At 64.3% G+C, this 27,880-nt stretch overlaps 2 protein-coding genes across 2 annotated transcripts; one reads left to right on the forward strand and one right to left on the reverse strand.

The window, feature by feature from the left end:
* CRYBG2 (crystallin beta-gamma domain containing 2) lies at nucleotides 1-10,895 on the reverse strand. Its single transcript, XM_048327366.1, has 20 exons — nucleotides 10,781-10,895; nucleotides 5,901-7,964; nucleotides 5,335-5,379; nucleotides 5,125-5,243; nucleotides 4,731-4,896; nucleotides 4,509-4,648; nucleotides 4,293-4,419; nucleotides 3,970-4,005; nucleotides 3,744-3,871; nucleotides 3,430-3,556; nucleotides 3,001-3,143; nucleotides 2,796-2,922; nucleotides 2,675-2,707; nucleotides 2,449-2,561; nucleotides 2,177-2,306; nucleotides 1,900-2,039; nucleotides 1,692-1,815; nucleotides 1,045-1,203; nucleotides 554-713; nucleotides 1-412 (listed from the first exon to the last, which is right to left on the reverse strand). Exons 2-20 carry the CDS (start codon nucleotides 7,872-7,874, stop codon nucleotides 324-326), a joined length of 4,080 nt encoding a protein of 1,359 aa, XP_048183323.1. The 5' UTR covers nucleotides 7,875-7,964; nucleotides 10,781-10,895; the 3' UTR covers nucleotides 1-323.
* A 5,273-nt stretch (nucleotides 10,896-16,168) lies between these two features.
* Nucleotides 16,169-27,616, forward strand: LIN28A (lin-28 homolog A). The gene is made up of 4 exons (XM_048326753.1): nucleotides 16,169-16,325; nucleotides 17,741-18,048; nucleotides 26,149-26,333; nucleotides 27,375-27,616. The coding sequence occupies exons 1-4, from the start codon at nucleotides 16,169-16,171 to the stop codon at nucleotides 27,586-27,588; spliced, it is 864 nt and encodes a 287-aa protein (XP_048182710.1). The 3' UTR covers nucleotides 27,589-27,616.
* The last annotated feature ends 264 nt before the right edge of the window (nucleotides 27,617-27,880 follow it).

The raw sequence follows: 27,880 nt of genomic DNA on the forward strand, positions 1-27,880 counted from the left end.
TCCAGACAAGCAGGGCTGTATCTTACACACGTACATAAATACAGTTCGGGGGGAAGAAATGGTTGTGGGGAGGGGCTCTGCTGTTCTCCAAAGGGTCCCATGCCGGTCGTGTCTGTGGGATCCTTCATGGACCATGTTCAGGGCTCCCCAGGAGGGAGGTGGGGTGGTCCCCCCATGATGGAGAGGTTGATGGGCATCCTTCACACCAGCAGCTGGGGTGGAGAGGTGCTTGGGGGGCAGCGTGGGCGGGGTCTGAGGCCTCCTGCTCCAGTGTGGGGGTGTTGGCAGGGTGTCCCCATCCTGCCCCGTGGCACCTCTGCCCCTCACAGCACCTGGATGTCCCAGATCTGCGTGGGTCGTTCATCAGCCATTTCCCAAATGATGGCGTGGTCCCGGTCGTAGGTTCGGCCGCCTGCAGAGCGAGGGGAAGGTTTGGGGAGGGCAAACCCTGCTCCTGATGGTGACGAAGGGGTGGGTGTCCCACATCACAGCCAGCCACCCCATTTTTGGGCATCCCTGGGAAAGCAGCCCCTGCACAGGGCCAAGGCCTCACCCTTGACATCAAGGATCATGTCCTCGAACATCTGGCTGTGGATCCGTCCCCGAGAATCAACGCTCCAGGTCTGGCGTGGCATCCGGCTCTCGGACCACAGCACGGCCTTCGCTCCCCTCCCAGCCGGCCCGATGACCTGCAGGCTCATGTTGGGGGCCACCTGCGAGGGACACAGAGGGAGGGATTTCCCTGTAAATGCAGCTGCTTCTTGTGGTGGAATGTGGGATGAGCAGGAAAACCCCTCAGTGAGAGGCGGGGGTGATGAGGGTGACAAAAACTCCGCAGGGAAGGCAGAGATGGCTTCACGTCTCCAGGAGAGACTCGGGGGTGAGAATCACCAGATCTTTGGGGACAAGGCTGGGATCAGAGGCTGGGAAAAGCTGTTATAAATCCTGGAAGATGGCTGTGGGGTGGGGAGTGCCCAGCAGGAGTCCTGCCAGGGGCTGCCCCGGTCCCCTCGGCGGCACTGGCTGTCACACCTGAGCCCTGACCTGGTTTTTGATCAGCCCATCCTCGTAGTACCAGACGGAGCTGCTCTGCTCGCCCAGGCTGGAGACCACCACCCGCCCCGCCTTCATGTCCTCCACATCGTCGGGGACCGAGAGGAAGAGCTCCAGCTCCCTGCTCCTGATGCGGAAATAGATCCGTCTCTGCAACGAGAGAAACCTGGTGTTTGCACCCAAAAAGCCCTGCTGCCTGCACCTCCAGCACCTCACCCGACTGGGGCTCTGGGAAGGGACGATCCTGGACCCCTGGGAGCTTCTCCCCATTGTCCTCCCCTCAGGAGATCCCCACATCTCCCCAGGGCGATGGCTGCAACCGTGACCTGTCCCTTGTAGCTGGCACGGGCACGGCTCCCCACGCTGGGATGCCATGGATTTTACAAGGCAGTTGCCCACAGGGAGCGTTTCGCCACAAAGGAGGCCACTCCCAGGGTGGGGGACAGGAATCCGGGCTGACAGTGCCGAGCTGGTGGCACCTTTCTCGTGTCAGAGCTATCAGCTGCTGCTCTCCGGCTCCCCCAGCCCACCCAGAGCGGGCTGCCAGCTCTATCTCCGTGTGAGCCTCGTGCCCCGGGGTTTTGGGGTTCACCCCACCGGGTGGCAGTGCCCTGTCCCCTCCCAAAGGTGACACTCACCTGGCGGATGGGGTAGAGGGACCCCACGTGCTGGAGCCCACTGTAGGTCAGCCAGTTGGTGATCTCGGTGCAGTCCAGCAGCCACTGCCGCCCTCGGAAGTCGCCGTGCTCGCACAGCACCCAGCTGTGGGGACAGGGTGGCGTGGGACAGGTCACCCCCGGGGGCAGGGGACACCCACCGGGTGCCGGGGGACCGGGGCTCACTTACATCCCGCCTTTGACCCGCACCGACAGCACGTGGTTGTTGAAACCCTCTGCCTGGAGACTCCGCACTTCGGAGTTCAGCTCGATCTCCTTCCCCTCGAAACACTCCAGCCCGTGCAGGAAGATGGAGGGCTCCGAGAAAAACTGCGGGGTTGGGGGCAGAGACAGGAGCAGGAGTGAGGGCTCCAGGGATGGGGAGCCAGAACTGGGGGTGCCCGTGAGAGGGGAGAAACGTTCTGGGAGGGGTTCTGCTTGGGAAGGGAAGGGAAAAGGGAGCTCACCAGTGGAACCTTCTTCAAGGAGCGGATGGCAGTGGAGCAGAGGCAGCCCATGGCGCTGAGCGTGGGGTACTCACCCTCGGACAGCACGTGCTGCTCCCCTGCAAAGTCCTGCCCGTCGAACAGGATCCAGCTGGTGGGGAGGAGCATTCCCAGGCTGACAGAGCCATCATAGCAGGTATCCATCCCTCCTGTCACCCACAGCACCCCCGTTCTGCCCACCCTCCGGTGCTGCCCAGGGTGTTGTCCCCATCCCCATCCCCAGGACGCCCTACCTGCCCCCACGGACTCTGCAGGAGCGTGGGATGAAGGCTTTGGGCAGGGCCTCCTGGTCCTCCTCAAAGGCAACGTGATCCCCCAAGAAGTCAGGCTCTGTGAAAAGCAGGATCTGGGGAAGGGGGAGCAGAGGGGATTGGTGAGGGGGACAAAGCATCACCACCCCCCCACAAGGGGCTGTGTCCCCAGGGGGTCACATCCCCCTCCCCAGCCACCACCCCTGACCTTGGAGACGAAGTGGAGGTTGTGTTCCCTGACCTGGAAGCGAACAGAGAGGGGCTCTGGGTGTCCAGCTGTGACACCCACCAGCCCCGGGGCGTCCCATGAGGAAGGGGTGTCCCCTCACCTGCAGGATGGGCTGTGCCGAGGAGATGTGACAGTCGGTGGCCCCCCAGTCCTCACAGTTGCGGTACACCCCCTTCTCCAGGATGTACTGCTCACCGGAGTAGTTGGGGCCCTCATAGGCCACCCACCTGCAGGGAGAAGGTGGGTTCTGGCTCTTTTCCCCCCCAGCCACCCCCCAGGCCCCCCTGCCCCGTCCCCATGCTCACACGCCACTCAGCACGTGGATGGACTGGGTGACGGTGCCGTAGCCGGCCAGCTGCGTGTCGGGGAGCGCCTCGCTCAGCTCCACGCTCGGGCCCTCCTCGAAGTCCATGGCCTCAAAAAGGACCAGTGCTGGGTCGGAGAAATCCTGTGGGGAGAAGGAGCCCCCGCCAAGCCCCGTGGTCTGTCAGGGGAAGGGGCTGCGGGCTGGGCACACACACAGCCGGGCTCCTGCCTGGCCTCGCGCACCCCGGGGAGGGTGGGAGCAGCTCCCAAACCTCTGCTTGGATGAGTTTGGGGGATCTCGGGCCATGCCCAGCTGCCTGATACAGGCAGGGAAAGCTCCCTTTGGGGGGTGAGGATGCGATGGGGGTGCCTGGCTCTCTCTGCCCACGCTAAGTCCATTCCCAAGCGATTCCCATTCCTGCCCTCACCGTCCGGATCAGCCGTAGGGACACCAGCTCCTTGCTGTAGCCGCCCCACTGCCTCCAGTCCTGGTACTCCCCTTCCTCCAGCAGGTACTGGTGGCCACGGAAACCTTCCTTCTCGTAGCCAACCCAGCTGTGGCACAGGCAGACACAGGCAGTGAGACTCCAGAGGATTTCCACGTGCTGGGGCACGGGGACACCATCCACACCCTCTCTCCCAAGCGACCCACAGCCATTCCACAGCCCTTCCCAGGGGTGACCATCACCTTCTCAGCCTGCTCCTGCCAGGATGCCAGCCCTGCCCTTCCCGTGCCACTCACCAGCCACCCAGGACACGCAGGGAGCCCACGGTGGGCAGCGCTGGCTCGGGCAGACGCTTCAGGTCGTAGATGTCTCTGCTGATGGTGAAGCTGCGGCCCTGGAAAGCTGCGGCCTCGTAGATCAGCACCTGGGGACACGGCGGGGTGAGAAAGGGGACAAGGTGGGGTGAGAATGGTCCCAAGGCCATCCCAGCCCGTGATTCATGGGAGCTGTCCCAGCACTCACCTGTGGCTCACCAGGTCTCTCCACAACGGGGCAGCCCTGGAAGGAGAAGGAGCCCCAGTGAGGCTGTGGTGGCAGGAGGGGACATTGCAGGGACATCTGCTTCCCCCCTTTAAAGCCTGAGCTGGGGTTTGGGTCATTTTCCTTTAAGAAGCTCTTTTGAAGCTTTCCCTCACCCCTAACCCACAGCAACACTTTCCAGAGCCACGCTTGGCCTGTTTCCACACCAGCATCTCACTGATGGCGAGCAGGAGCTGCTGGAACACGCTCCCACCTGGATACAGCCCCGGCACCCCTGGAACCACACACCAGGAACCAGCACTCACCAGCCTGATGGGATGCATGGAGCAGATGGATGGGTCCTTTGCTCCCCAAGCCTTTAAATTGGGATACCCGCCTGGCTCCAGAACGTAGGGATCATCATCGAAGAAAGGCTTGGAGTAAACCAGCCAGCTGCAGAAGAGGGGGAAGGCATCACACCCTGCTCCAACCCGTGCTGGAGCCCCCCTGGCAGCCCCCCCCAGCCGCAGGGTCCCGCTCACAGGCCCGAGTGGACGATGATGGAGGCGGCAGCCAGCGCCTGTCCCCGCGTGCGGGTGTCCTCGGCCGAGCCGGTGAACCTGAGCCGGGCGCCCTCGCCGTTCTCCTCGGCGAAGAGGCTGATCTCGGGGGTCCGGTAATCCTGGGGGAACAGCGGCGTTCCGGGGCTGCGGCACCTCCGCTGGGAGGGCGCTGGGAGGCTCCGGGGGGGTCCCTGCACTCACCCGCACCACCCTCTTGAAGGAGCCGATGCGGAAGGCGCGGCTCCCGCGGGGCTGCCCGTTCTCCCCGCTCTCCCCGTACGCCGTCCAGGGGTTGTCGATCTCCACGTCCCCCTCGGCCAGGACGCACTTGCGCCCGCGGAACCGCGGCTTCTCGTACATCACCCACCTGGGAGCGGGGTGGGGGCAAAACGGGGGGAAAATCCAGCTTTACCCGCAGCCCCGCGGGTGCCCTCGGGGCAAGGAGTGGGTGGGGACGTCCTGCCACCGCCGCGATGCTGCGTCCGCGGTAATTAGCACCGGCAGCACTGGTCACTCCTGAGCCCCGGGCTGCGAGCCGGCCCAGCCGAGCCCTCCCTCTGTGTCCCGCGTGTCCTCGCCCCGCCACTGTCCCTACCCGCCTCGGATGACTCGGATGGAGATGGTGTGTGAGAGCTCCCAGGACGTGGCGTCGGGGACGTCGCCCCAGATCTCCCGTTTCTGCCCCGCGAAGCCGGCATCGGAGTAGAGAATGATCTGGGAAGGGGTGACAGGGCGGGGAGGTGCTGCCGCACCGCGCCGTGCCCCGGCCAGCCCGCCCAGCCCGGCCCCACCGCCCTCCCTGTACCTTGCCAGGTCTTGTGTTGATCTTCTCCAAGCCCTCCTTGTCCTCCTGCCGTGAAGAGCCGAGGGGACGGGCGGGTGAGGAGCACGGAGGGACATGCGCTGCACCAGCCATCTCCCCGCAGCCCAAGAGAGCCGCAGCCGCAGCCTCGCGTCTGGAGTCTGCCCGGCCCTCCCACCGCCCCGAGCAGCCACACCTCGAGCGCTCCCGCACTGCTGGGGATCAGCCTCCCGCCTGCCCCCGACCCTCCTGTCACCCGCCCGGGACCCTCCCAGCAGCCGTGGTGGCACCCTCCCATCATTTGACCTCGGATCCACCCATCCCGGTATCCTCCCATCGCCCATCCCAGTATCCTCTCATCACCTATCCCAGTAACCTCCCATGACCTGTCCCAGTGCCCTCCCATCGCTTATCCCAGTACGTGCACTTTCACCCCATGGCCTCTCTGATGGGAAGCACAAGCCGTATGTTGGGAACAGGGAAAGATGCTCCGGGGTTCCATCCCCACCCCTTCCCACACTCCCGGGAAAGGAGAGCATTTCCCTGGGCACCGTGTTGGATTCACTCACCAGGACATCGTCGGGACACAGGGTCACGGTGCTCTCTGGCTCCTCGGTGACAGAAGGGACAGAGCCAGAACTCAGGGCTTCCAGCATGGCCATCTCAGGGCCAGAATGGCCACCAGGGCCCAGCCCATTGTGGTCCCCGAGGGAGGGCGAGCCCGTGCCCCCGTTGCTGTCAGGCAGCTCGAGCAGGGCGGCGCTGGGGGACACGAAGCGGCTGTAGAGCACACTGTTGTCCAGGCGGGAGTAGGGCTTGCCCTCATCAGCTCCGGCTGCCCTCTGCTCCAAAAAGTGGGAGAGCAGTGCCATGCCCTTGAGGACGTTCCCTCGGAAGAGCACGCTCCTCTCGGCCGGGCCCCCGGCTGCCAGTTTGGCTTTTCCATCTGCTCCCAGTGTCCCCAGGAGTGAGCCCCCCTCCACCCACCCATCGCCCACCACGCTGTCCTTGGGCACTCCACGGAGGGTCCCTGCAGCTGCCCGCTCCTCGGGGCTCAGGTAGGGATTCTCGATCTCCTCCTCTTCCTCGGGGGTCTCCGAGGGCCGCCCCGCCGGGCCCCGCACCAGCAGCTCCCGCAGGGCCTCGGGCAGGGACACGGGGGCGCGGGGGGCCACACGGTCCTCGTGGATGGGGGGCAGAGCTGCACAGCGGCCCAGCGCCGACGGCCGGGGCTGCCGCGGGGCCTTGGGTGCCTTCCGCATCTCCGAGGGCTCCATGTTGCGCAGCGTGTCCACGAAGATCTCCATGTCCACCAGCAGCTCGGGGTCCTCCTCGGTCGCTTCTGGGAGGCTCTCAGCTGGGGCGTCAGGGGCTGGGGGCTCGGTGGGGGGCTCTGGGATGTTCTCCAACTCTTGGGCTCTGCCCTGGGGGTCTCCCATCGTCTCATCCCCCTCCAACTCAATCTCAGCCTTTGCTGATGCTGGTGTTTCAGATGAAGGCTCTGGACCATCGCTCACCTCTGAGGAGGGTTTTTCGGGGGTGCTGCCAGCTGCTGGAGGGCTCTCTGTCCTCGGTGGCGTGGCTGAAGTGGTGCCATCCACGTCTGTCACGCTTCCCTCACCTGCGCCAGCGGCGCCTGCCGAGGGACACTGCGGGGAGCTGGTCAGACTGGTTTGTGGGTCCCCGGGCCTGTCGGCTCCCAGGGTTGCGTTCACCAGCGTGGGTTCGGCTTGTGGTGAGTCCTTCTCCTCGGGGGATCCCTCGGCCAGGGGCCCAGCGGCCTCTGTGGTGGCCGGCGAGCTCTCCTTGCCTGCTGCGGCCACAGCAGAGCCGCTGCCGTCCTGCCTGGGGCTGTCCCGCTGTGGCGAGGCCGTGGTGGCCCCGGCAGTGTCGTGTGTCCCGTTTGGGGCTTCCCGTCCCTCCGCCGGCCGCGGCTCAGGCCCGGCCGCGTCCCTGCCCGTCCGCAGCACGGTGACCTGCCTGGCCCTGGGCAGGGCCGGGACGCAGCCGGGCTTGGCAGCGTACGGGGCACCGGGACCGTCCCCGGGAGCCCCCGCGGGACGCTCGGCGGGGCGGGTGGGCAGGAGGGTGCCGTGCACGTAGCTCTCCCTGTGCACGGGCACCTCTCGGGGGGCACCCGCCAGGGCGGGGGTGCCGTCACCGCCGGGCCCCCCCTTGCCCCGCTCGTCCTGGCGCCGGGGCCTCTGCGCCGGGGAATAGACCTGCGAGAAGATGGGGCCGTGCGCCGTGAAGTCCTTGAGGAGGCTGACGGAGGACGAGTGCTCGCGGTGGGTCGGGGTGGTGGGGCTGGAGCCCGTCTTCTCCACGATCTCCCTCTCCCAGGCCTGCAGCAGGAGGGACACGCGGGAGGGGCTCCCGTCCCGGCCCCGCGCGCTCCCGGTGCTCTCCAGGCGCCGCGACACCAGCGAGACCTTCTGGAAGCGGGACCTGCCCTCGGGAGCACCCGCGGCTCCCTGCTTCATGCTGAGCTCCGCGCTGGAGATGAAGCCCCTGCTCTTGGAGTGCCGGAACGGCGGATCCATGCCGGGGGCCGGGCAGGGAATGCCGTGGTCCCGTAACTCCCCGCGCTGCCGGGCTCAGCCCCTGCGGCCGCCACGCTGGGGCTGGCAGAGCTGCAGGGAGAGAAGGAGCCTCTGGGAAAGCTGAGAACAACCACCCCGCTCTTTGAGGGAGCAGCCCTGGCCCCCAAACCAGGCCCTCAAACCCCACAGACCTCCCTCTGATCCTGCGGGACAATATGGGGGGATCCCGTGAGCACAGGAGGTGGCTTTGGGGCTTCCTGTGGAGCTCACTCCATCCCCCCCGGCACGTACGGGGGGCACCGTGGGCCCCTCTGCCTGCCCGTGCCAGCGCTGCTGTGGCCGGCAGGGACGGTGTGAGCTCTGCCACACGGCCTGGTGGGCTGTGGCAGAGCCCGGCAGGGCACAGGTGAGTCTGGCGGGGCACAGGTGAGTGTGCAGGATGCGGCCGGGCCGGGCCGTGCCCCGAGCTGTGGGATGAGTCAGGCGGGCAGCAGGGCTGCGCCGAGTCAGCGAATGCAGCAAACAAACAAGCCCAGAAAAAAACAGGGAAGCTGCTCCGTGGGGGAAAGGGCCGGGCTGGGATCGGGACCAGGGCTGGGGCAGCCGCGGGGTGCGCAGGAGGAGGCGGAGACCTGAGCAGCATCATCCCTTGGCCCTTCCCTGTGGCTGTGTGGCAAAGGTGGGATGGCTCCATCCACCTCTGTAGCCTCACTGGCACAGGGAAAGGAGCTGGGATGGTCACCCAGCACTCACCCCCTGATCCGAGATGGTCCCCAGCACCCAGCTCCACGTCCTGGTGTTGGGTGCTGCAGGGTGGGCATCGCTGTGTTCCTCGGGGCTCAGGGCAGGGGACAGGGACACCTGTGCCACCTCGGCTCCGAGGGATGCCAGCGGAGGCGTCCCTGTGCTGTGGCCACATGCCTGCCCCAGAAGGGTTTTATTGCTGGGTTGGGGAAGCAGCTGACACAGCAGGTGCTGGGGAGGGAGCTGGAAGTGCACCCACATCCCAGCATCTCCCAATTAGGAGCTGTTCGGTGTCACCACCCAGCTATGGGGACAATGGCAGGGATGGGGATTTGGGGTCAGCCCGAGGACAGGCTGAGATTGAGGTCCCCATCCAGGGATGGGGACACCTCCCTGCACAAGTTCCAGGCTGCTTTCCCTGGGGGGACACCTCGGGAGAGGACCTCACCCTGCACCAGCCAGGTGGGATGAATCCAGGCACTGGCAGGTTGGGTTTTCCCAGTCCCTGAGGGCATCAGGGGGCCAGGGGCAGGCAGGGAAGTGCCGGGTACAGGCAGCTGCCTGCCCCTTCTGCCAGCCCGCCACGCGCCCTCCAGATCCTGCTCTCCCCGGCCCAGCAGGTCTTTCCAGAACAGATAGGAAGAGTTTGTGTCATTTTTCTGGAAGGCAATGAGACCTTGTCTGGGACAGCCAGCGCCGCTCGAGGCTGGGATCAGCCTGGGTGGGGCTGTGCAGCCACATGGGCAAATCCACAGCTGGATCCCCAGGGCCACAGCTGGATCCCCAGGGTCATGGCATTCACCAGTGGAAGAGGGATGGATGCAGTGGCCATGCCCATGGCTCCAGGACAGCACTGGGACAGGGATGCTGACTCCGTGCAGCACCGGGCTGCTGGGGGAGGGGGGAGCTGCTGACTCAGCATCCTGCCTCTCACCTGGAGCTGGATTTCCAAAGATCTCCAGGTCTGTCTTTCCCATCCCATCCCATCCCATCCCATCCTATCCCATCCCATCCCATCCCATCCCATCCCATCCCATCCCATCCCATCCCATCCCATCCCATCCCATCCCATCCCATCCCTGTTGCTGGATCCAGCACCTGGTGCCACCCTGGGCCCCACAGGACCTGGGAAAGGAGCTCACCCAGAGCCCTGCTCTGCCCCAACGCCCCATTCTCTGCTAAAATAATTCCCACTCCAGCAATGGGTGAAGGACATGAGGACATGAGGACACGAGGATGCAAGGACAAGAGGACAAGACCCTGCAGCTCCCTGGTTGCTGCTGCCAGCCATCCCCACCCGCCCGGACATGCCAAGCTGGATCCAGCGGTGTTGCCACACCGGGGCTCTAATTAATCCCCCTTAGCCAGGCCAAGCCAAGCCAACCCACTGACCTCGTTTGCTGCCTCCCGTCACCCCAAAGGGTCTCCCAGCACCCAAGTCAAAGGCATGAGGTGCTGTTTAATATTCAGGAGAGATGGAGGGGCCGAGGGCAGCAGCTGCGGCTGCCTTTGAGCCGGTGACCACGGATTAAGCTGAGCCTCCGGCCACGTTGGGCTGAGCTCTGTCACCGCGGGGTGAGAGCGGACCTGCCGCCTTCAGGAAAATCAGGGATCTGGGCTGGGTGGCTGCTGCAGGTTCATGGGGAGGGCAAGGGAGCCACCGTCCCCCCTCGCTGCCGCTGCCTCCCCCCGCTGAGCCGTGTCGTGGGCAGCCACGTGCCCGGCATGAAGGGGGACAGGGGTGACAGGGGAGCCCCGCTGTCCCCTCAGCCCGAGGCAACCAGACATGGAGGACCCCAGTTCACTCTGGCGCCTCGTGGGATGCACTTTGGTGTCAGGAGTGGGATTACAGCCCCAGCAGTCCCCCAAATTCAGGGACTGAAGGTGAGAGGGTCAGAGCTGGGCTCAGCCCCCACCTCCCGGCCCCATCCCCCATCCCTGGCCAGTGCTGATCCTGGGGGAGCAGGGACCCCTCCCAGAACCTGCCAAGGCTGGGCGCGGGTCCAAGCACCGGGCAGCCCGCGTGGGTGGCAGCGGGACCGGAGCACCGGTGCCCTCCTCCCCCAGCACCACGGAACCCCCTCCCTGCCAGCACCCCCGCCAGCCGGGCCGGCCCGGGCAGCGCCCTGTGCCCGGGGGCCCCGCCCTGCACCTCCGTGTACCTGCCGGCCGAGGGTCCCGCCGGGGCCAGCGGGGTCTGTGCCGTGCCGTGCCGCGCCGTGCCGCGCCGTGCCGCGCCGAGCGGGCTGGCGGTGCTGCTCTCTGCACACCACGCAGCTGGGCGGACCGGCAGAGTCACCCTGAGCACCCAGCCCTGAGCACCCAGCCCTGAGCACCCAGCCCTGGCGCAGCGGAGGTTTGGCATTCCTCAGGTGCTGACAGCCGGGGAGCCGGTCAGGCTGGTTCCAGCACCCAACTCCCCCGTTTCCTCCGACTCAGCAGCGCCGGGAGGGAGCCCAGCCGGCCTGGGTGGCTCTGGGTCCCCCGGACCTCTATCCCACCACCTACCCGAGTGAAGGGCGATGGTAACCTCGGAGGGGACATCAGGGACCACTTTTGTCACCGCACCTCCAGCCAGCACGATGCCCCCAGCATGGGCCGGGCCGTGGGGCTGGCAGGGTCCCAGCTAAGTGTGCTGAGGGACTGCGGGTCCCCGGGGCTGTGATTGCCCCCGGGTTAATCATCTCCCTGGGGGTCCCACGCGGAGCCCCCGGCTCTGCAGCACGTTCCCGAGAGGCTCCGAGTGCGGGGAGGTCTCCCAGGTCTCAGAGGGCTGGGGCTCTCGGGGGGCTTCACACGGGCTTGGGGATGGAGTGGAGGTCACAATAGCCCTTGGGCACCGCGGGAGACTTGACCCCGGGGCGCAGGGCCCTGTCCCGGCAGGGCTGGGAGCGCAGCAGGACCAGCACTCGCCCCCTATCCTCGCCCTGCCCTCCCGCTCCGCCCCAGCCCGCGGGAGCCCGCTGCGGTGCCAGCCTCACCCCGGGGCCACCACTCCCGGCTGCTGGCCCAGTCCAGGAGCCTCCCCGGCCACCGCCAGCCCGGCGCAGGTGGCCACAGTTCAGCTCCAGCTGGGGCGCCCGGGGCCACCCAGCTCTGGGTGACACCGCTCACGTGCTGGGGAAACTGAGGCAGAGCCGAGCTCTCTCTGCCGGGTTTTGGCAGGTCTCTGGTCCCCTCCCGTGCCCTTCGCCGGGACCCCAAGGGTGGCTGAGCACCCACGCGGGGACCGACTGCTGGTCCTTGCGGCTCGGGCACAGGAGCGGGATCTGGCCCCCGCATCCCTCCAGCGCCGTGGGCTCGCAGGAGGGGCAGAGATGGGGTCCCGGCATCCCCGGCCGGGCCGCGGCGTGTTGGGGGAGTGTCGCTGTGTGTGCATGCGTGGGTTCAGCGCGAACACGCGTGTGCCAGCGTGCGGACGTGCCGAGGCAGCCGAGCCAGCCGGCTGCGGCTCCGCGGGCAGCGGGAGCTCCCTGCACAGCCCCCCGCACCGCCGGCGCTGCCCGAGGAGGGCTTGGTCAGAGCTGGAGATGTTCCTCCCCGCAGCAAACCAGTTCCCCAGGCACTGGAGAAACTGGAGGGACAGCGGGGCGAGCCTGGGCTTTGAGTCACTGTGTGCGAAGGGAGGGACACGGAACGGGGCGCGCTGGGGACGGGCGGGGACCCGCTCAGCCGCAGCTCCCGGGAGGGAGACGGGGCCGGAGGGAGCCCCACAGCACCCCGAGTCCTCCCGGGGCTGCAGGGGGCCCCGCTGGCATCCTCCCTGCAGGCAGGGGGAAATGAGAAGGTAAGAGTGGAAAAGGAAAAGGACACCCCCTCCCTTGGGGGAACACTGTGTGCCTGTACCCCGTTCCCAGCGGGGCCTGGAGGGCTCTGCTCTGGCCACATCTGCAGTGAGTTTCCAGGTCTCAGCACCGGGGCGGGGGCTGAGCCGGGGCAGCAGTTGCTGGTGTTTGGAGGTAGTGAAGCGATGGGCTCCGCATGTATCAGCCAGCTCAGCTCCCTTGGGATCACCCTGACCAGGACTTTGAAGGGGGTTGGCTCTCCAGCACCCCAAGAAAGATGAAAACCCTGTTTGCCAGACCACCAGTGAGAGGAGGAAGGTGCAGGACAGGCCGGTGCTTTGGGGGGTGAGATTTAGCTGCTGGAGGAGAGGCTCTGCCTTTCCTCCATATCCTGCTGTGCCCTCCTGGCTCCCCCAAAACAATTTTCTCCCCCACTGCCTGGGTTTTTGCCGGGGGGAGTGAGGTTTGAACAGGAGTGGGAGGATTTGAGGGGCAAGGGCAGAGTTGTGAGCTCTGGTCTGTGGGGGTCTGCAGCCTCCGAGGAATATCCTTCAGCTATCGATTCCCCTTTATCAGGGAGCAGGAATATGTATGGGCTGAAATCCTGATCAATCCCCACTCTGCAGCCGATCAATCAGCTGCTGCTCCAGGGCTTTTATCAAAGGGAGCTGCCGAATTTGGGCACAACCCATCACTCCAGGCCATGGTCCCCACCCACCTTTACCCCCTCCTGCCTTATGGGAGGGCAGGAAGCCGGGCAAGCCTGGCCCCAGGCAGCACCCTACAAGGCACCCCACAGGAACACTCCTCACCCTTCCCTTGCCGGGTGCCAATGCCCCGGGGAGCCCCATTTGGGATGGAGCAGGATGGCCGCGCTCCATCCCCAGAGCTGTGGGGCAACCCCAGGCAGAAAGAAGCCCCAGGGGAGTATTTTTGGAGTGTTGGGAAGGTGCTGCCTGGTTAGGGCACCCTTGGGAAGCGCGCTTGTGCCGGTGTCCCCCCAGCCCCGCATTCCCAGCACTGGGAGCATCCCTCAATACCGGCTGGGCTTGCTGGAGGCACGGGGCGAGCGGGGGGTGTGGGGGGCCAGGGAGGGGGAGGAGCAGCTCCGTGGCCTCCTTTATTGATTGCTTCATAGCCAAAGGTCAGCGGTGAGTGTGCAAGAGTGGGGAGGAGGGAGCTGGGGTGTGAGGGGCTCGCTGCCAGCACTGGGGCTGTGCCACGGGGGGCAAGTGCCAGCCTTAGGCAGGGCAGGGTGGAGTGCCCAGCAGGCTCCCACTGCGCAGGCATCCACTGCTCCACCTCGTGCCTCAGTTTCCCCACCAGCTGATGCTCTGGCAGGACTGGGCAGTGGCCACCAGCGTCCTGGGCTGGGTGGGTGCGGAAGGAGGCATTGGGGGCTGGGGGGAAGGGTCTGTGCCCACAGGAGGCGGGTGGAGGTGGGCTCGGGGAGAGTTGGAGGAGGTTTGCGTGTCTGTGTGCAGCCAGGAGGGCTGTGCCTGTGGGATGGGCAGGGAAAGGGATCAGTTTTCCTTGGCAGGAGCTCGGAGGCTGCTTTTGAGCTGCTCAGTGGTGACAGTGACAGCGCTGGGAGGTGGCGCTGGAGCCCAGCTCCGGTAACATCATTTTGCATGGCTCTTCAGCCCCCAGGACCCTGGAGGGGTTTGCAGCACCATGGGGACACCGGTCCCCATCTCTGCCAGCGCTGTGACCCACGTGCCTGGGCACTGCACGTCCCCAGGGCTCATCCTGCCGGGTCAGGGCCTGGATGGAGCCCCGGGGCAGCTCCGTGGGTCCGGCCCAGGGACAGCAGTGCTGGCACTGGGCTCACAGAGCTCCTGCCCTCGCCCCGGCCATGCCGAGGGGGAAGATTTACAGGCTGTCAGAGCCGGGGCCAGAGGTCAGCAGGGGTCAGAAAGTCCATTTCAGTGAGGTCAGTGTCCACTTCTTTCAATCTAATGAAGCCATTATTTGTGAAAGCGGCCGCTTTGCCGGCGATTCCCTTGAAGCCGAGCAGGGCACAGCGACCGGCTCTGAAAGAACAGGAAGGAGTCCCCTTCCCTTTCGCATTTGCCATTCAACAGGCCCCGAAAACAAATACACCACACACAGAAATATGACACAGGGCCGGCGCTGCTGTGGGGCTGTGACACTGGCACTGGGGAAAGGACGGGATGGACAGGGATGATGCCTGGAAGTGCCGTGATCGGGGATGTGGCTGCGTCACATGGACGGAAAGTCACTGAGGATGGGCAGAAATCGGGGGGTGCTCAGGAAGTTGCTGCTGCCTTTAAATAGTTACAGGAAAATGCCTCTAGGGCCACTGGTCACTCCTGTCCATCAGGAAGGGGCTGGAGGGGGAAGCTGGTGCAGCGTGTGGATTATTTTCTGAGGGATTCGTTGTGGAGAAAGCAAGGGCTCATTCCTCACCACGTCCTTCCCTCATGCCCTCACACCTCTGCATGGGAGCAGAACATGCAGGCTGCGCCCTCCCCTAATCCCGACTGAAATGGGGAAAACTGGGAAAGAGATGGGATGGAAGCAGGGATGAGCTGAGAGGGCTGGAGCCATACGGAGGGGGCTCCCATAGGTCTGGGGTTATTTTCTCCCCTCTCACCCCAGTTATCCTACAACCGAGAGGAAAACGAGGATAAATATGCAACCCTTGCAGCCAGGAGAGGGGGCCAGACGCATCCCTGCTCCCACAGCCACCGGGTGATCCGGGATCCCCACCCCAGCCGGCTGTGAGTGCCAGCAGAGAGAGCGGGAGCGTGAACATGGACACGCACTGTGGTTTCCTTCTTGCCAAGAAGGCCACCAGCCCCGTCCCCTCCACCAGCCCTGTCCTGAACTGGGAGTTCTGCGGCTGCCAGCGCCTGGTCGGGGATGGGAGTGGGGATCCCACAGGAAACCCTGGCCAGACCCTTTCCTCCTTCTGCTGCAGATGAGGTGCTGCTCCTTGGCTTTGGGGAATCGACTCAGGACCGACGAGAGACCAGCTGAGTTTCCTCCCCAGCCCAGTTCATACCCGTTAGGACCGGCGTGAAGGTGAGGTGACACCTTGTGACACCATGTGTGGGTGATTCGTGGCACCTCCCACTCCACCTGTGTCCCGTGGGACGCGGATTCACCTGCACCGCGAGAGCTGACAGGGTCCCGGCGGGCTGGGGAGCTCCCGGCAGCTCACCGTGGGGTGTCATCGCAGAGAAAAACCATTCTCGACCTCTTCCTCCCCCTCCCTTGCCGTCCCTCAGTGGGAGTCCAGCGGGGCTGCTCGGCTCTGTGGGGAAGGGGCAACGAGGAGCCCGCGGGTGTGGGGCAGAGGGAGGAGGAGGAAGAGCAGGAGCAGGAGGAGGAAGGGCCCCGCCAGGACCCTGGACAGGGCCGCGGGTTCAGCACCACGGCCAGCGGCAGCGGCCCCGGGGCGGCGGAGCCCTCGCGCGGGGATTCCCCACGCGGGATTTCACCGCCGGCACCGGCCCGGCCCGGGGTCCCCCCGCGGGCGACACCGCGGTCCCCGCCGTGCCCGGTGACCGCGCAGGGCCCTCCCGAGGCTCCGCTCGGTGCCACCACGCGGGACTCGCCCCGCGTGGGGCGGCCGCGGTGGGCGCAGGCTCCATCCCCCAGCCCCGGCTCGCCCCGGTTCGGGGGCACCGCCGGCTCGCCCCGGTTCGGGGGCGGCGCGGGGGGACCCCCGGGCACAGCCCGGGAGGGGCGGCGGGCGGCGCTGTGCCCCCGCGGCCGGGGCATTGTCCGCCGCCGGAAATGGAGCCGCTGGTCACTCGCCCTTTGTCCCCGCCCGGCCCGGGGGGCGACGGGCCCCCGACACCGCCCCGGCACCGCTCCCCGCCGCCGGTGCCGCCGGGACGGGGGGAAGCGCGGCCACGGGAGTTGCGCGTCCCGGGGGTCGCACCGTCCCGGGGTGCGCGCCCCACTCGCGGGACACGGGATGGGGCTGGGGGCGCAGGAAGACCCCGGTGTCCCGGAAAGCCGCCCCCTCTTCGGTGCCGCAGCCAGGCCGGTGCCGGTTCCCCCGTCCCACCGGGTCGCGGCTCGCAGGTGGCTCCACTCGTGGGGAGGGGGCGCGGAGAAGCGACGTGGAAACTCCCCCCGATGTTCGGGGGTCCCACCTCCAGCCCCCCCTCCCCGGGTGTCACCTCTTCCCTTGACAGGTGGCCTCGCCCCTAAGTGCCCTACAGCCCCCCTCCTCTGCAAATCCCTCCCGGAATGTGTCGCTATTACCGGGGGGGTTAATTAGTATCACGTGGGGACGGGATGGCGGAGCAGGGCCCGGCGCCCCCCGGCCCCGCGGGTGGGTCCTGGGGGGGGGGGGCGGGGGCTGCTATTGTCTGCGAGAATTTGGGAGCCTTTGAAAAAACCCTCCCGCTCCCTCCCACCCCTATTGTTGGAGTGAAGATGGAGTCAAACCTCTCCCGGCTCTCTCCCGGCGGGGTCTAAGCTGGGTTTTTTGTTGGTTTTTTTTTTTTTCCTCCTTTTTTTTTTTTTTTTTTTTTTTCCCTTTTTTTTTGGCTGGCCTGATACCCTCAAAGCTGGCCGAGGAGGAGGAGGGAGGAGGCGGTAACAGCCACAACTCGGAATTTGCAAGCGAGTGTCGGGATGGGGTCTGTTTCCAACCAGCAGTTTGCAGGTTAAGTTATATTATTGTCGCAGCCCGCCTCGGCTCCGCGATTATTAATAACGACGGCAGAGCCCGGCTGGGGGGCGCAGGGACCCCCCCGACCCCGGCCCACCCAGTCCCGCTGCGCCCCGGCAGCGCGGCCGGGCCCGCCGGGCCCCTCTGCCCCGCGCAGCGCTGGGGGGCTCGCAGGGGGGGATTTATCATTTTTTTTCATCCCCCCCTCCAGCCCCAGGATGACCCCAGAAGTTTGGGGCCGGTGGCGGCTGCTGGGGGTGTTTGGGAGCGGGGGGGGGACGGTGCTAGGGGGGATGCTGACGGCAGGGGAGAGTTTCTCCAGCATGGCTTGCTGGGGGCAGGGGGGTTTCGGGTTGGTATTTTGGGGGCGTTTTCCCACCCCTTTTTTTAATTATTATTTTTATTTTAATATTTTGATTTTAGAAAAACAGTTTGGCTTTTTTTGTTGCTGTTGCTTGTTCGGTCTTTTTGTGTGTGTGTCTGGGATCTTTTAAATTTTTTTTTCGTTTTTAACGTTTTTGATGGAGAAACGGATTTAGGGCTCCCACTCCACGCACTGCCTGGGTCGTGCTGGCAGGAGCCCCCTTCGTTTCCTGGGGTGATCCCCATGCACACGTGGAGGCAGAGCTCACCTCTCGGTCGGTTTTTTGGGGGGGTTGGGGATTTTTTTTGGCATTTTCCAGCCTGGGCACCCCAGCAGGATTTGCGGTTCCTGCTGCGGGCTGCCCGGCTGGGTGCGGGGCGGCTGGGCCGGGGGGGACCCGCGGCTCCCCCAGCCCCGCGGCTCAGCGGCTCCGTGGGTCTCTCGCCAGGTGCGAAGCCGGGCGAGGAGCCGGCCGGAGACTCGCCCAAGGCCGAGAACGAGTCCCAGCCCCTGCACGGCTCCGGCATCTGTAAGTGGTTCAATGTCCGCATGGGCTTCGGCTTCCTCTCCATGACCGCCAAGGGCGGCGCGACCCTGGACTCCCCCGTCGATGTCTTCGTGCACCAGGTACGGGGCCGGACCCCGCGTGGGGTGCCGGGGAGGGGACGGGGGTGCACCCTCCGGAGGATGCGGGGTGGGATGGGGACCCCTCCGCCGCCTCCAGGCGCGGCCGTGGCTTCTTCCCCCGGCCCAGCCCGGCGCCCGGCCGGGGTTCCGGGGCGGGTGGAAGGGCGGGCACCGCCGCAGCCGGGGCTCCTCTCCGGGGACCGGCCCTGTAAGCTGATCCCGAGCGATTTCATTTTCCCGTCGTTGTTCCCTGAGGAGCCCCTCGGGGCCGGTCCAGGGGAGCAGGTGGCCGGGCGGGATGCGCCGCAGCGGGGACGCCGCTGACCGCGCCGAGGGACGCGGGGAAGGGGCGGCTTTACCCCGGGAGCCGCTCCCGGGAGCCCTGAGCCTGCCAGGGATGCGGGACTGGGAGTTCTCCCGTTGGAGCTCATCCCGGGACTGGGCATCTCTGCCCGCGCCCCTTGTCCCAGTCGCGGGTGGCACAAAGGCGTCGGATTTGTGTCCCTACGGATCCTGTGTGATAGTGACAGTCCCGTGTCCGGATTTGACCTTGCTGAGCGGGGAAGCCCCACGCGTGTCGGGGACCCTGCACCGAGGGAAGCCGTGGATTAGGGGCTGAGGTGGCTTGAACGCCCCGGATCTCGGGGGAGGATCTGCCGGGAGACCCCCCCGGGGGGCTGGGGGAAGGGGTTTGGAGATGGTGCCCGAAGCGGGGCCAGCGCTGGGAGGGGATGTGGGGCTCAGCGCCGGCTCGTGTGGACAGGGGGCTGTGTGGTGTCCCTCACCTCGGGACAGCGGCTGCCGTGGGGGTGGGGAGCAGAGGGACCAAGAGCCAAGGGAGCACGGGTGTTTTCGGAGCAAACACGGCGGGATTTTGCGTGCACGATTGAGAGCAGCATCGTGGTGCTGGCTCTGGGGAGTCCTGGACCAGCTGCCTTCAGTGGCTGCTGCTCTTCATGGGCCCGAATCCCCCCAAACTGGGTCCATCCTGTGGGCTGGGGGTGCAGGACTGAGCCCCTGGGGTGTGAGGAGCTCCTGGAGTGGCGGCTCCCGGGGGTCGCTCACTCCCTGCCCACGAGTGGATGCTCCAGGCAGGTCTGGCAACCCGGCAAGCGAATGATGGCCAGGGGAGATGCACATCCCTTCTCCCTTGGCTGTGGCGTGGGCAAAGTGCCTTGGTAGGAGCTGCTATCCCAGGCCAGGACACAGCCGGTTTTGGAGTCAAGGGCTCCAAATCAGCCGGGGAAAACAGATCCTGGTGCTCTCCAGAGAGCAAATGGGCCTTTGCATCTCAATGTAGCACAGCGGGACCCAGTGCTCCTGGGGAGAACCTCCCGCCCTTCTCCTGGGGGTTTATTGCCCCCAGACGGTCTGGTTTCCTGATTGCTCTTACATTCCTGCAGGAAAAGAGAATTAGCTGGACTCTGTCGGAGCATCCCACTGCTCGGAGAGACCCACAGCCTCCCGGTGCCCCCCCAGTTCCTAAGGTCGGGGGAGCCGTGGGATCCCGTGGGATCCCAGGGATGGTGGCGTTTGGGAAATACAGGGAACTCTGGGGAAAAGCGGCTTATTTTGGGTAGCAGAGGGGCCGCGGGGATGTGGGGGGTTCCCCTGCTGCAGCAAAGGGCTTTGCACCACCAGAATCTTTGGGCTGATGGAGAATCCTTCTCCTCCGGGTCGGCTTTTGCCTCCTGCTCCGCTCGCTGGTGGCACAAAGTCTCTGCTCTCCTGCAGAAACAGCCGGACGTGCTCCCGGTGTCTCTCCCGCTGCGGAGCATCCCGGCAGTGGCCTCTGCTTGGAGAGAGACCAACTCAAGCTCCCACCGCGGCCTCGCTGCTTTTGGGTGGCTTGCAGGGAATCGGGTCCTTGTCCCACTGCTGTCCCCTCCCGGCATCCGGGTGCTTCCCAAAAGCTCGTGTCGGCTCCGCTCCCCGGGGAGGGAGTCAGGGCTGCGAGGGCAAAAGCCACCAAAGCCGGGGGGGCAAAGCTCAGGGCTCGGGGTGCCCTGCCCAGCACCCAGCGCCCCAAATCAGCCTTTGGGGCTTAACACTCCAGAGCCCCTCAAAACCCGCTCCTTCCCATCTTCATTTACATATGTGAATGATGACCCACAGGAAGTAATTGTGGGAGAAAGAAGGGAATTGGCCTCTTTAGATCTATTAAATCACTTTATTACAGGAACCAGGTCTGAATGGCCCCTCTCTGCAGGGAGCGCGTCTCCATCTCCCTCTGCCTTTATCTGATCACAAAGAGATTAAAATCTCGGCAGGACAGGAGACTAACAGGGCTCCTTGGGGCTGCCTTTCCCTTGCATTGTGAGCTAAAAATGAGGCATTTGGGTTCAAATGCCTCCCCTGGACACTGGAGATGGATTCATTTGGGGGCTGTGAGGAGACAGGAGGGATGAAGCAGAGAGGAGCAGAGCAGATCGTCCCGGGGAGGCGAAGGGCTGAGCAGCACCCCTGAGGAACCAGGGATCCCGAGGTGGCAGAAATTGGGCTGGTGATGGTGAAGACCCCAAAGCTGCAGTGGTCCCTTGGGATGTGGCTCCCGGGCTCTGAGCATCACTTACAGGAGTGTGGAGCTGCCTGGGAAGGCAACATGGAAAGAGGGAAAGGAGAAAAGGAGAAAATCAAGGCTCGGTGCCACTGGTTGGAGCTGGAGGAACAGCGTAGACCAGCAGGGGCTGGGATTTGGGGTTGGGGCCTGGCTGAGAACAGAGGGGAAGAGGATGTCCAGTGCCTGGAAATCCTTGCTCTTCACAGCTTGGCTCTGCCTTTCCAAGCGTTTCTCCAAGCCAGCAGGTCTAAATCCCCGATAAATGCAGTTGTTTTTTTCTTCCTTTGCATGATTTTAGCAAGAAATTCTGCTGGGCACCGCGGGTACCCTGTGGTTGCTGCGGCCTCAGTGGTTGGTCACTGGTGCTTTGGTGACTTGGTCCTGCGTGTCCTTGCGGGGACTTAAAGCCGTGCCCGTGGTTAGACCTGCTGGGGCTGCGATGGTGTGGGACTTGCTGGGCACATCCCAGCACGGGAGGGGCTTCTGTCCCCTGTGATGCCCTGGGTGCGGCCGTCCCCGGGAGCCTGGCGGGGGTCGGGGCTGGCGGAGCAGCTCCATCCCGGCTCGGGCGGGCAGGGGATGGGATGAACGGGATGGAAGTGGCCGTTTGGACACGGGCTTTGGCTGAGCCGACCTGGGCTGTCACCCACCTGTGCCTGTGCCACCCCGTGCATGCGGCCAGGATAATAAAAATAATCATCCACGTGAGCGTGACGTGAGGTGCTTTAAAAAAATCGTGTTTGGAGGCAGCTCCATCCCTGACGGCGCAGGAGGGAGAGGCACAAGGGAGTTTCTCTGTCAGGGAGCAGGATCCAGCCTTTCCCTGCTGCCTTCGCCCTGTGCTGGGGTGTGGGGCAGGGTCCGAGCAGGGGGTTTGGGTTGTGCAGAGCTGGGGGGCAGCGAGGGGACGGGGGATCCGGCTCGGAGCAGCTGTTTGGGTCAGTGGGTTGGACCCGTGATGCTCCTGGAGGGACAGGGTAATATCGCACTTTTCCTGCTTCCCCGTGTGCAGCGCTCCCGTGTTCGCTGTGCAGGACCAGGGCCACCCCCAGCGCCGGGTGGGCATCCCGGGAGCCCGGCGTGGGCGGCTGCGGGACCGGGAGCACCAGAGCTGCACATCCCTGGGGAAGAGATCATGGAATCACAGATCAGTTCGGGTTGGAAGGGACCTTTAAAGGTCATTTTGTCCAACCTCCCTGCAACGAGCAGGGAACTCCCACAGGGATCCCCTGGGGTAGAAATGCTCGTTGGAATCTCTGATTTTTTAGGGGGGAGAGGGGTAGCAGCAATTTCTTTGCTTTTGTTTGTTTTGTGGGTTTTTTTAAATAACCGCTGGAATGAAATTGTATTGCGCCGCTTGTGCGCCGCGTCCTGATGGGAAATAGTGAAAGAGAGTGGCTTTATTCCACCCCTGAAACTCCCTCAAGACGCTCACACACACACAAAAAAAGCCTCCTGTCTCTGTCTAAAGATTAACTGATGGCCGCAGGCACATCCCTTCCCCCAGCTCCCCCTCCCTGCCCCAGGGAGAGAAAACACCCTGGAATGGTCTCCTAGATAATATGGCCCAAATGAATGGGATTGCTCCCGGGATGGAGTGCGGAAGGAGCAGGGCAGGGCTGGGATGGAGCCACTGCCTTGGCGAGCCCCTGCCCCTGCCGCCCCCAGCTCCAGCTCCGGCGTCTCCTTTTCCCTTATTCCCTTACTCGTAAGAATAAGCGGAATGGAGCTGAAATCACCGTCGGAAGACGCGCGGCTGCTCCCGGCCCTGTTCCTGCTTTAAGACGGGGGCACAAAATTAATACGCAGCCACTGATCCCAATTAGCTGCCCCTGGGAAGTGCAGGAGGGTTTTGGTGGGGAAAAATACAACCAAAGGAGCTAAAAGGATTTAGGACAGGAAACTGATGGATTAAACTGGGGTAGAGGCTTTTTTTTTTTTTTCCCCTCGGAATTGGTATCTAGAGTTTAATTTTACTGACTTGTGGTGGAAAACTAAGAGCAAACATCACTTTGGCAGGAAAATATCTTTATTTTGATTTTAGTTGAAATCGGGAGAGGTCCTTAGGGATGTTGCCGCAGATGACGGTGAGGGAGCCAGTGGAAAGCCTTGGTAATGTTTTGTTAAATCCCCTGTGCTCTCCCCGAGGGCTCCACAGGCATCGCCCTCCTTATCTCTGCACCAACCCCCCGGGGCTGAGGCAGGGCTCAGACGTACCCCTGGCACAGCTTGGCACTGCCACCGGTGCTCCTGCAGCCGCCCTTATCCCAGCACCCCAGCCCGGCTTGTTTTCCAAGGATTTCAGTTTAAAGGGCGCTGGAGAGCCGAGGTGCAGCGGCCGCTCCGCCCCAGGCCCCGCTGGACACAAAGATGGTTTGATTGAGTGGCCGGAGCTGGCTGGGAATAAACGTCCCCTTGTGTCGCGCTGGGGAGGCCGCGGGGACAATGGTGACCCCGGGGCCGGCCGAGCCCCTCGGGAGCCCGGCGGGGTGGGGGCGAGCCGGAGCCCGGCAGTTTGGGGGGCAGCGGTGGGGTTTGGGGCGCCCCACGGTGCCATCCCTTCGGGACGGGACACGGGTCCAAATGTGGGATGTGTGATGAGGGATTTGCTGGGTGTGAGGAAGAGGAGAGATGAAGGCACCCGTGTGCCGGGGGGACACCCAGTGCCGGGGGGGTGGGCAGCGCTCATGTGCTGCGTCTTTGTCTGCCGTAAATAACCGGGGATGCGGGATGGGAGGGGAAGGGAGGGCGGAGGAGCGGAGAGGTGCCCGCCGTGATGCCCGGGGGGGCCGCTGGGTGAAGCGCTGCTCTGTCCCCTGTCCCGCCCGGTTCGCTCTGGGCACAAGGAAATCCCCGCGTTAGGCTACGCTTCTTTTGGGATGGCGATGCTTTGTGACCCCGAGCCCAGGGCCACCCCACACCCCCCATCCCAAAACCATCTCCCCCAAGACTGACCCCTCGGGTCCCCCAAGGGACCCAGAGCCCAAACCCCAGCACCCAGCGGGCGAGCCGCAGTTCTCCCACAGCGGGCGAGCTGGGCACAGGGCTGATGTGTGGAGGGGCTGGAGGGGGTCAGAGGGCCCGCGGCCATGCCGGCCACCCTTCCTCCCCCCGCCGGGGCCTGGAACTCCTGGAATTTGGGCAGCGGGAGCGAGGCCGCCGCCGGCCCTTTGTTCTCGCTGGCCGGTGGCTCCCGGCCCTGGCCCTCCCCTGCGCTCCCCCTCATCCCCAGCATCCCCGGCTCGCTCCAATCCCCCCCTTCCTCTCTTTATTTTTTGGGGGGGGGGGGGGGTGTGGGTGTGTGGAGGCCTGGGAAGGCTCCGGCTTTGTGTGTGGTGTGGGACAGGGGCTCTGGGCCCCTTCCTTTCAGATGCAGGAGGTATGCAGCTAATTCAATGGGCTGCAGTTTGATTACCTATCTGATAACAGAGGAATGCCAGCAATGTGTGTGTTTTGGGAAGGGGGCAGGGGGATGCGCAGGGACCACCAGCCACTCTGCAGCTCACATCAAAAGGCTGCGGTGGGGGGGGGGGAGAGCTGGGGCGCCCCAGCCTCTGTCCCCCCCCCTTCCCTGGGGAGAGGGCGTTTCCTTTGGCCTTTTGGCGGAGGGGGCTGGGGGGGTGCTTGTCATCCTCACCCGCTCCTGGAAAATAAATCGCTTCCCCGTCATGTTGTGGCAGCTTCTGCCCCATCCCTCCTCTTCCTCGAGGTGGAGGTGACGGGTGGTCAGAGCTGGACTCTGGCAGTCGGGTGGCGGTGCCCAAGGTGTGGCCGGGCTGGGGGGGCCCAGCCCGTGCGTTGGGGTCCCCCCTGGCACGGCTCAGCTTCATCCCGAAGCTCCGGGCTGAGCGCCTGGGAGTTTTCATCCCCTCAGTGTAAACACAGCTGGGCCAGCTGGGGCTGTAAACGTCCTGAGAGGAGCCACGGGAGGTGGTTGGCTTCATCCCCTGTGCCACGGAGTGATGCTCAGCCCCTCCTTACCCCCTAAACCCTGTGGCTGCTGTGGGAGTGGGGTAAATTCCTCATCCGTGGTAGCTCCCATTGCCCAAATCACCCCAAAGACTGGGGATGGGGCAGGGTGGGTGGCTGAGCCGAGGTGTTGAGGCACCTCTGGGATGTGCTGGTGCTTTGGGCACAGAGCTCCTGCGTGGGGGATGCTCAGCACAGGGCGAGCTGGGTCGGTGTTGGGGAGCAGTGTTTGGTCATGGTGGGGGTTTGCCAGGGGAAGGTGGTGCTGGGACTGCCCTGGGTGGGCAGAGGTGGCTGTGAGACTCTGTCACGTCCGTGTTGTCATTTGGGACCTCAGAGCTAAGGGTCTGACTCTCCCTTTAGGCAGCAGGAGCAGGTCAAAGAGCAAGGAGGTTCCCATGTGGCCCACTCTGGATCCCATCCAGCAGGGAAGGGGATCCAGTGCATGGGGGTGACTTGGCCCAGCACATGGGGTCTGTCCCACCCTGAGCTGGACCCCCAGACACAGAAAGGGAGGGGAAAAGCAGCAGAAAAAGGGTCTCAAGAGTTGTTCCTTGAGCTCTGCTGTGTTGCCACTTCTCTCACGTGCCCACGGACACATGGATGCCCTGCAAGACCCTGCCAAGAAAAATTCACTCCTATAACCCAACAACTCCATTTCTCCCCTCTCTGCTTTTACACGGGGTGTTTCCTCGCAGGTCCTGGTGAGGTTTGGGGTGAAGATGGGAGCAGACCGTGCCTGCCTGTCCTGTACAGCGTTCACACGGAGGCTCGGTGCGGGAAGAATGGGAGAACACGGCCCACGTGACGGGAACTCTCCGGGCCATGAATGGGGGAGATGCTCCATTCATAAATGCAGGGTCCTGCTGCAGCCGCGCAGGCGTTGGGAATCCCCAGCCGGCTGGAGCTGCTCCTCCCTCTGCCAGCAAATTCCCCTGAACTCGTTGCTCGTGCTCGTTTTGGCTCCGCTAGCAGAGCTGCGGCAAAGCCGAGCTGGAACTGCTGCCCGGGATGCAGCCGCCCTCGGGCAGAGCAGGCAGGGATGCTCACGGCACAGGGGGTTAAGAACTGCCCGCTGCATCACCCAGCTCTGCTCCCCAGGGATTTGTTCTGCTAAAACAGACAGAGCCCCTGAAAGTGGAGTGGGTTTTCCTGTCATCTCACAACCCCACTCCCCAGCCTGGATTGTTCTTGGCTCCCCTAGTTTGATCGAGTGGTGATAACTGATGTGGTGTTCCTGGAAGGAATGGGAGAAGCTCCCAGCAGTGATAATCCTGTGCCAAATGGCTGCTTAATTAATTATTGCAGGCAGTTAAAGGGCTTGAACTGAGGTGAGCTGCAGTGAGGGGGCCGGCTTCCAACCTCCTGGCCTTCTGCAGGTCCTGCCACGAGCTGGGTTCATGTGATTGTGCAAAGCCTCGAGATCCTTTTGTATTTAAAAAAAAAAGCAAAAACAAGGGACAGGCAGAGGGGACATGGGCAGCTCTTGTGCCACGGGAGGGGTTTGTGGTGTGCCTGGAGAACATCCCAGCTCTGTGCTAACCCCCATCCTCTCCCTGTGCCCCCCCCAGAGCAAACTCCACATGGAGGGTTTCCGCAGCCTGAAGGAGGGCGAAGCTGTTGAGTTCACCTTCAAGAAATCATCCAAAGGTTTGGAGTCCATCCGGGTGACCGGCCCCGGGGGCGTCTTCTGCATCGGTAGTGAGAGGAGGCCCAAAGGGAAGAGCCTCCAGAAGCGCAGATCGAAAGGAGACCGGTAAGGGCCGAGCCAGGGCTGCTCCGGGGCAGGGGCTGAGCCCTGTGGGCACCAGGAGCTGCCCGGGCACCCCGGGGATGGGCACGGGTCCGGTGGGATGGGCAGTGACCCTTCCTCTGGGAAAGCAGCTTCCTGCGGCGGTTAATGAGTGGCAGATGCAGCTCGGTGGGGAAAGGGCAGGGAAGCAGCAGGGAAGGGGCAGAGGTCAGGGACACCCCGGGCGGCCGCTCCCCTCGCTCGGGGAGCCGTGCTGGGCTGGGGTAATTTTCTCCAAGAGAAACCCTTCCTTGTGGGAAGGAAATAGCCAGACGTCCTGACAGCGTCTCCCACGGTGAGATGGGAGCCCCGGGGCAAGTTTCTGGCCAGCCCTTCATCCCCCCTCTCCTCTCCCATCCTCTCCATCCCGTCTGCCTGGGGATGCTTCATCCCAGTTTTCCCAGTGGATGCTGTCCACCCCACTCAGCTGTTCTCATGAACAGGTTTTTAGATTAATCAGAAAGGAATTGTGAAGGAAAAGGAAAAAGAAAAGGGTTGTGGCCATCCTACATGGGTGCAGGATTTAAAATGGACAGGAGGCAGCTCCCTCTGCCCGCACTGCTGCCATGTGAAGGTGGCACCCATGGGACAGGTGCTGGAAGGCACAGCCCTGTGAGAAGCCACGCTGGGGGCTGTCCCCACACGATGACAGCTGGGGATGTGAGTTGTTCCTTTGCCCGTTCCTGTGGCAGTGTAACCCCGGGAGCGGGGTCTGGAGACACAGGAGCCAGGGCACTGATGGAGCCAGAGGGGCAGGAACCCCCAACATCCCGACTTTGTCCCCAGTGTGTGGCTTCAGTGCAGGGGTTTGCTGCCATCTCCTGGGTACCAGCAGCACCACTGAGCCCCAGCTGGCCATGCTGGAGCTGGGGCTCTGCAGGGACCAACCCCGGGGCCACCACCCACCCCAAAAGCTGAGCCCAGCTCTGTCTATGAAGCCAGATAGCTCCCAGGCATGGCCACAGCATCCTCCCACCTCATTTCATTTCTCCTCCCCTCACACAGGTGCTACAACTGCGGTGGGCTGGACCACCACGCCAAGGAGTGCAAGCTCCCGCCGCAGCCCAAGAAGTGCCACTTCTGCCAGAGCATCAGCCACATGGTCGCCAACTGCCCAGCGAAAGCACAGCAGTCCCCCAGCTCTCAGGGAAAGCCCGCCTACTTCCGAGAGGAGGAGGACATGCACAGCTCGGCCCTCCTCCCCGAAACCCGGGAATGATGGTGGGTGGCAGGGAGAGGGGGGCTTCCACCGGGGTGAGAAGGCTTTGGCAAGGCAAGGGGCAGCCGTGGGGCTCGGAGGAGGGAGGGCAGGGGAAGGACTGGGGAGGGCAGGTGGCAGTGCTGGCAGCGGGGACCCGGTGTCCCTGCACAGACCTTTCCCCCCAGTCCCAGGCTGGGAAAAGCCCTGTTATTATCAGGATGGCTTGTTCCAAAAACAGGGGAAGGCAGCACCCAACACACCTCTTCCCGCTAAAAAACCTGAACATATTTGATTAATCTTTATTCTTTTC

Source organism: Corvus hawaiiensis, chromosome 23 (assembly GCF_020740725.1).
Source record: "Corvus hawaiiensis isolate bCorHaw1 chromosome 23, bCorHaw1.pri.cur, whole genome shotgun sequence".
Classification (NCBI taxonomy): domain Eukaryota; kingdom Metazoa; phylum Chordata; class Aves; order Passeriformes; family Corvidae; genus Corvus; species Corvus hawaiiensis.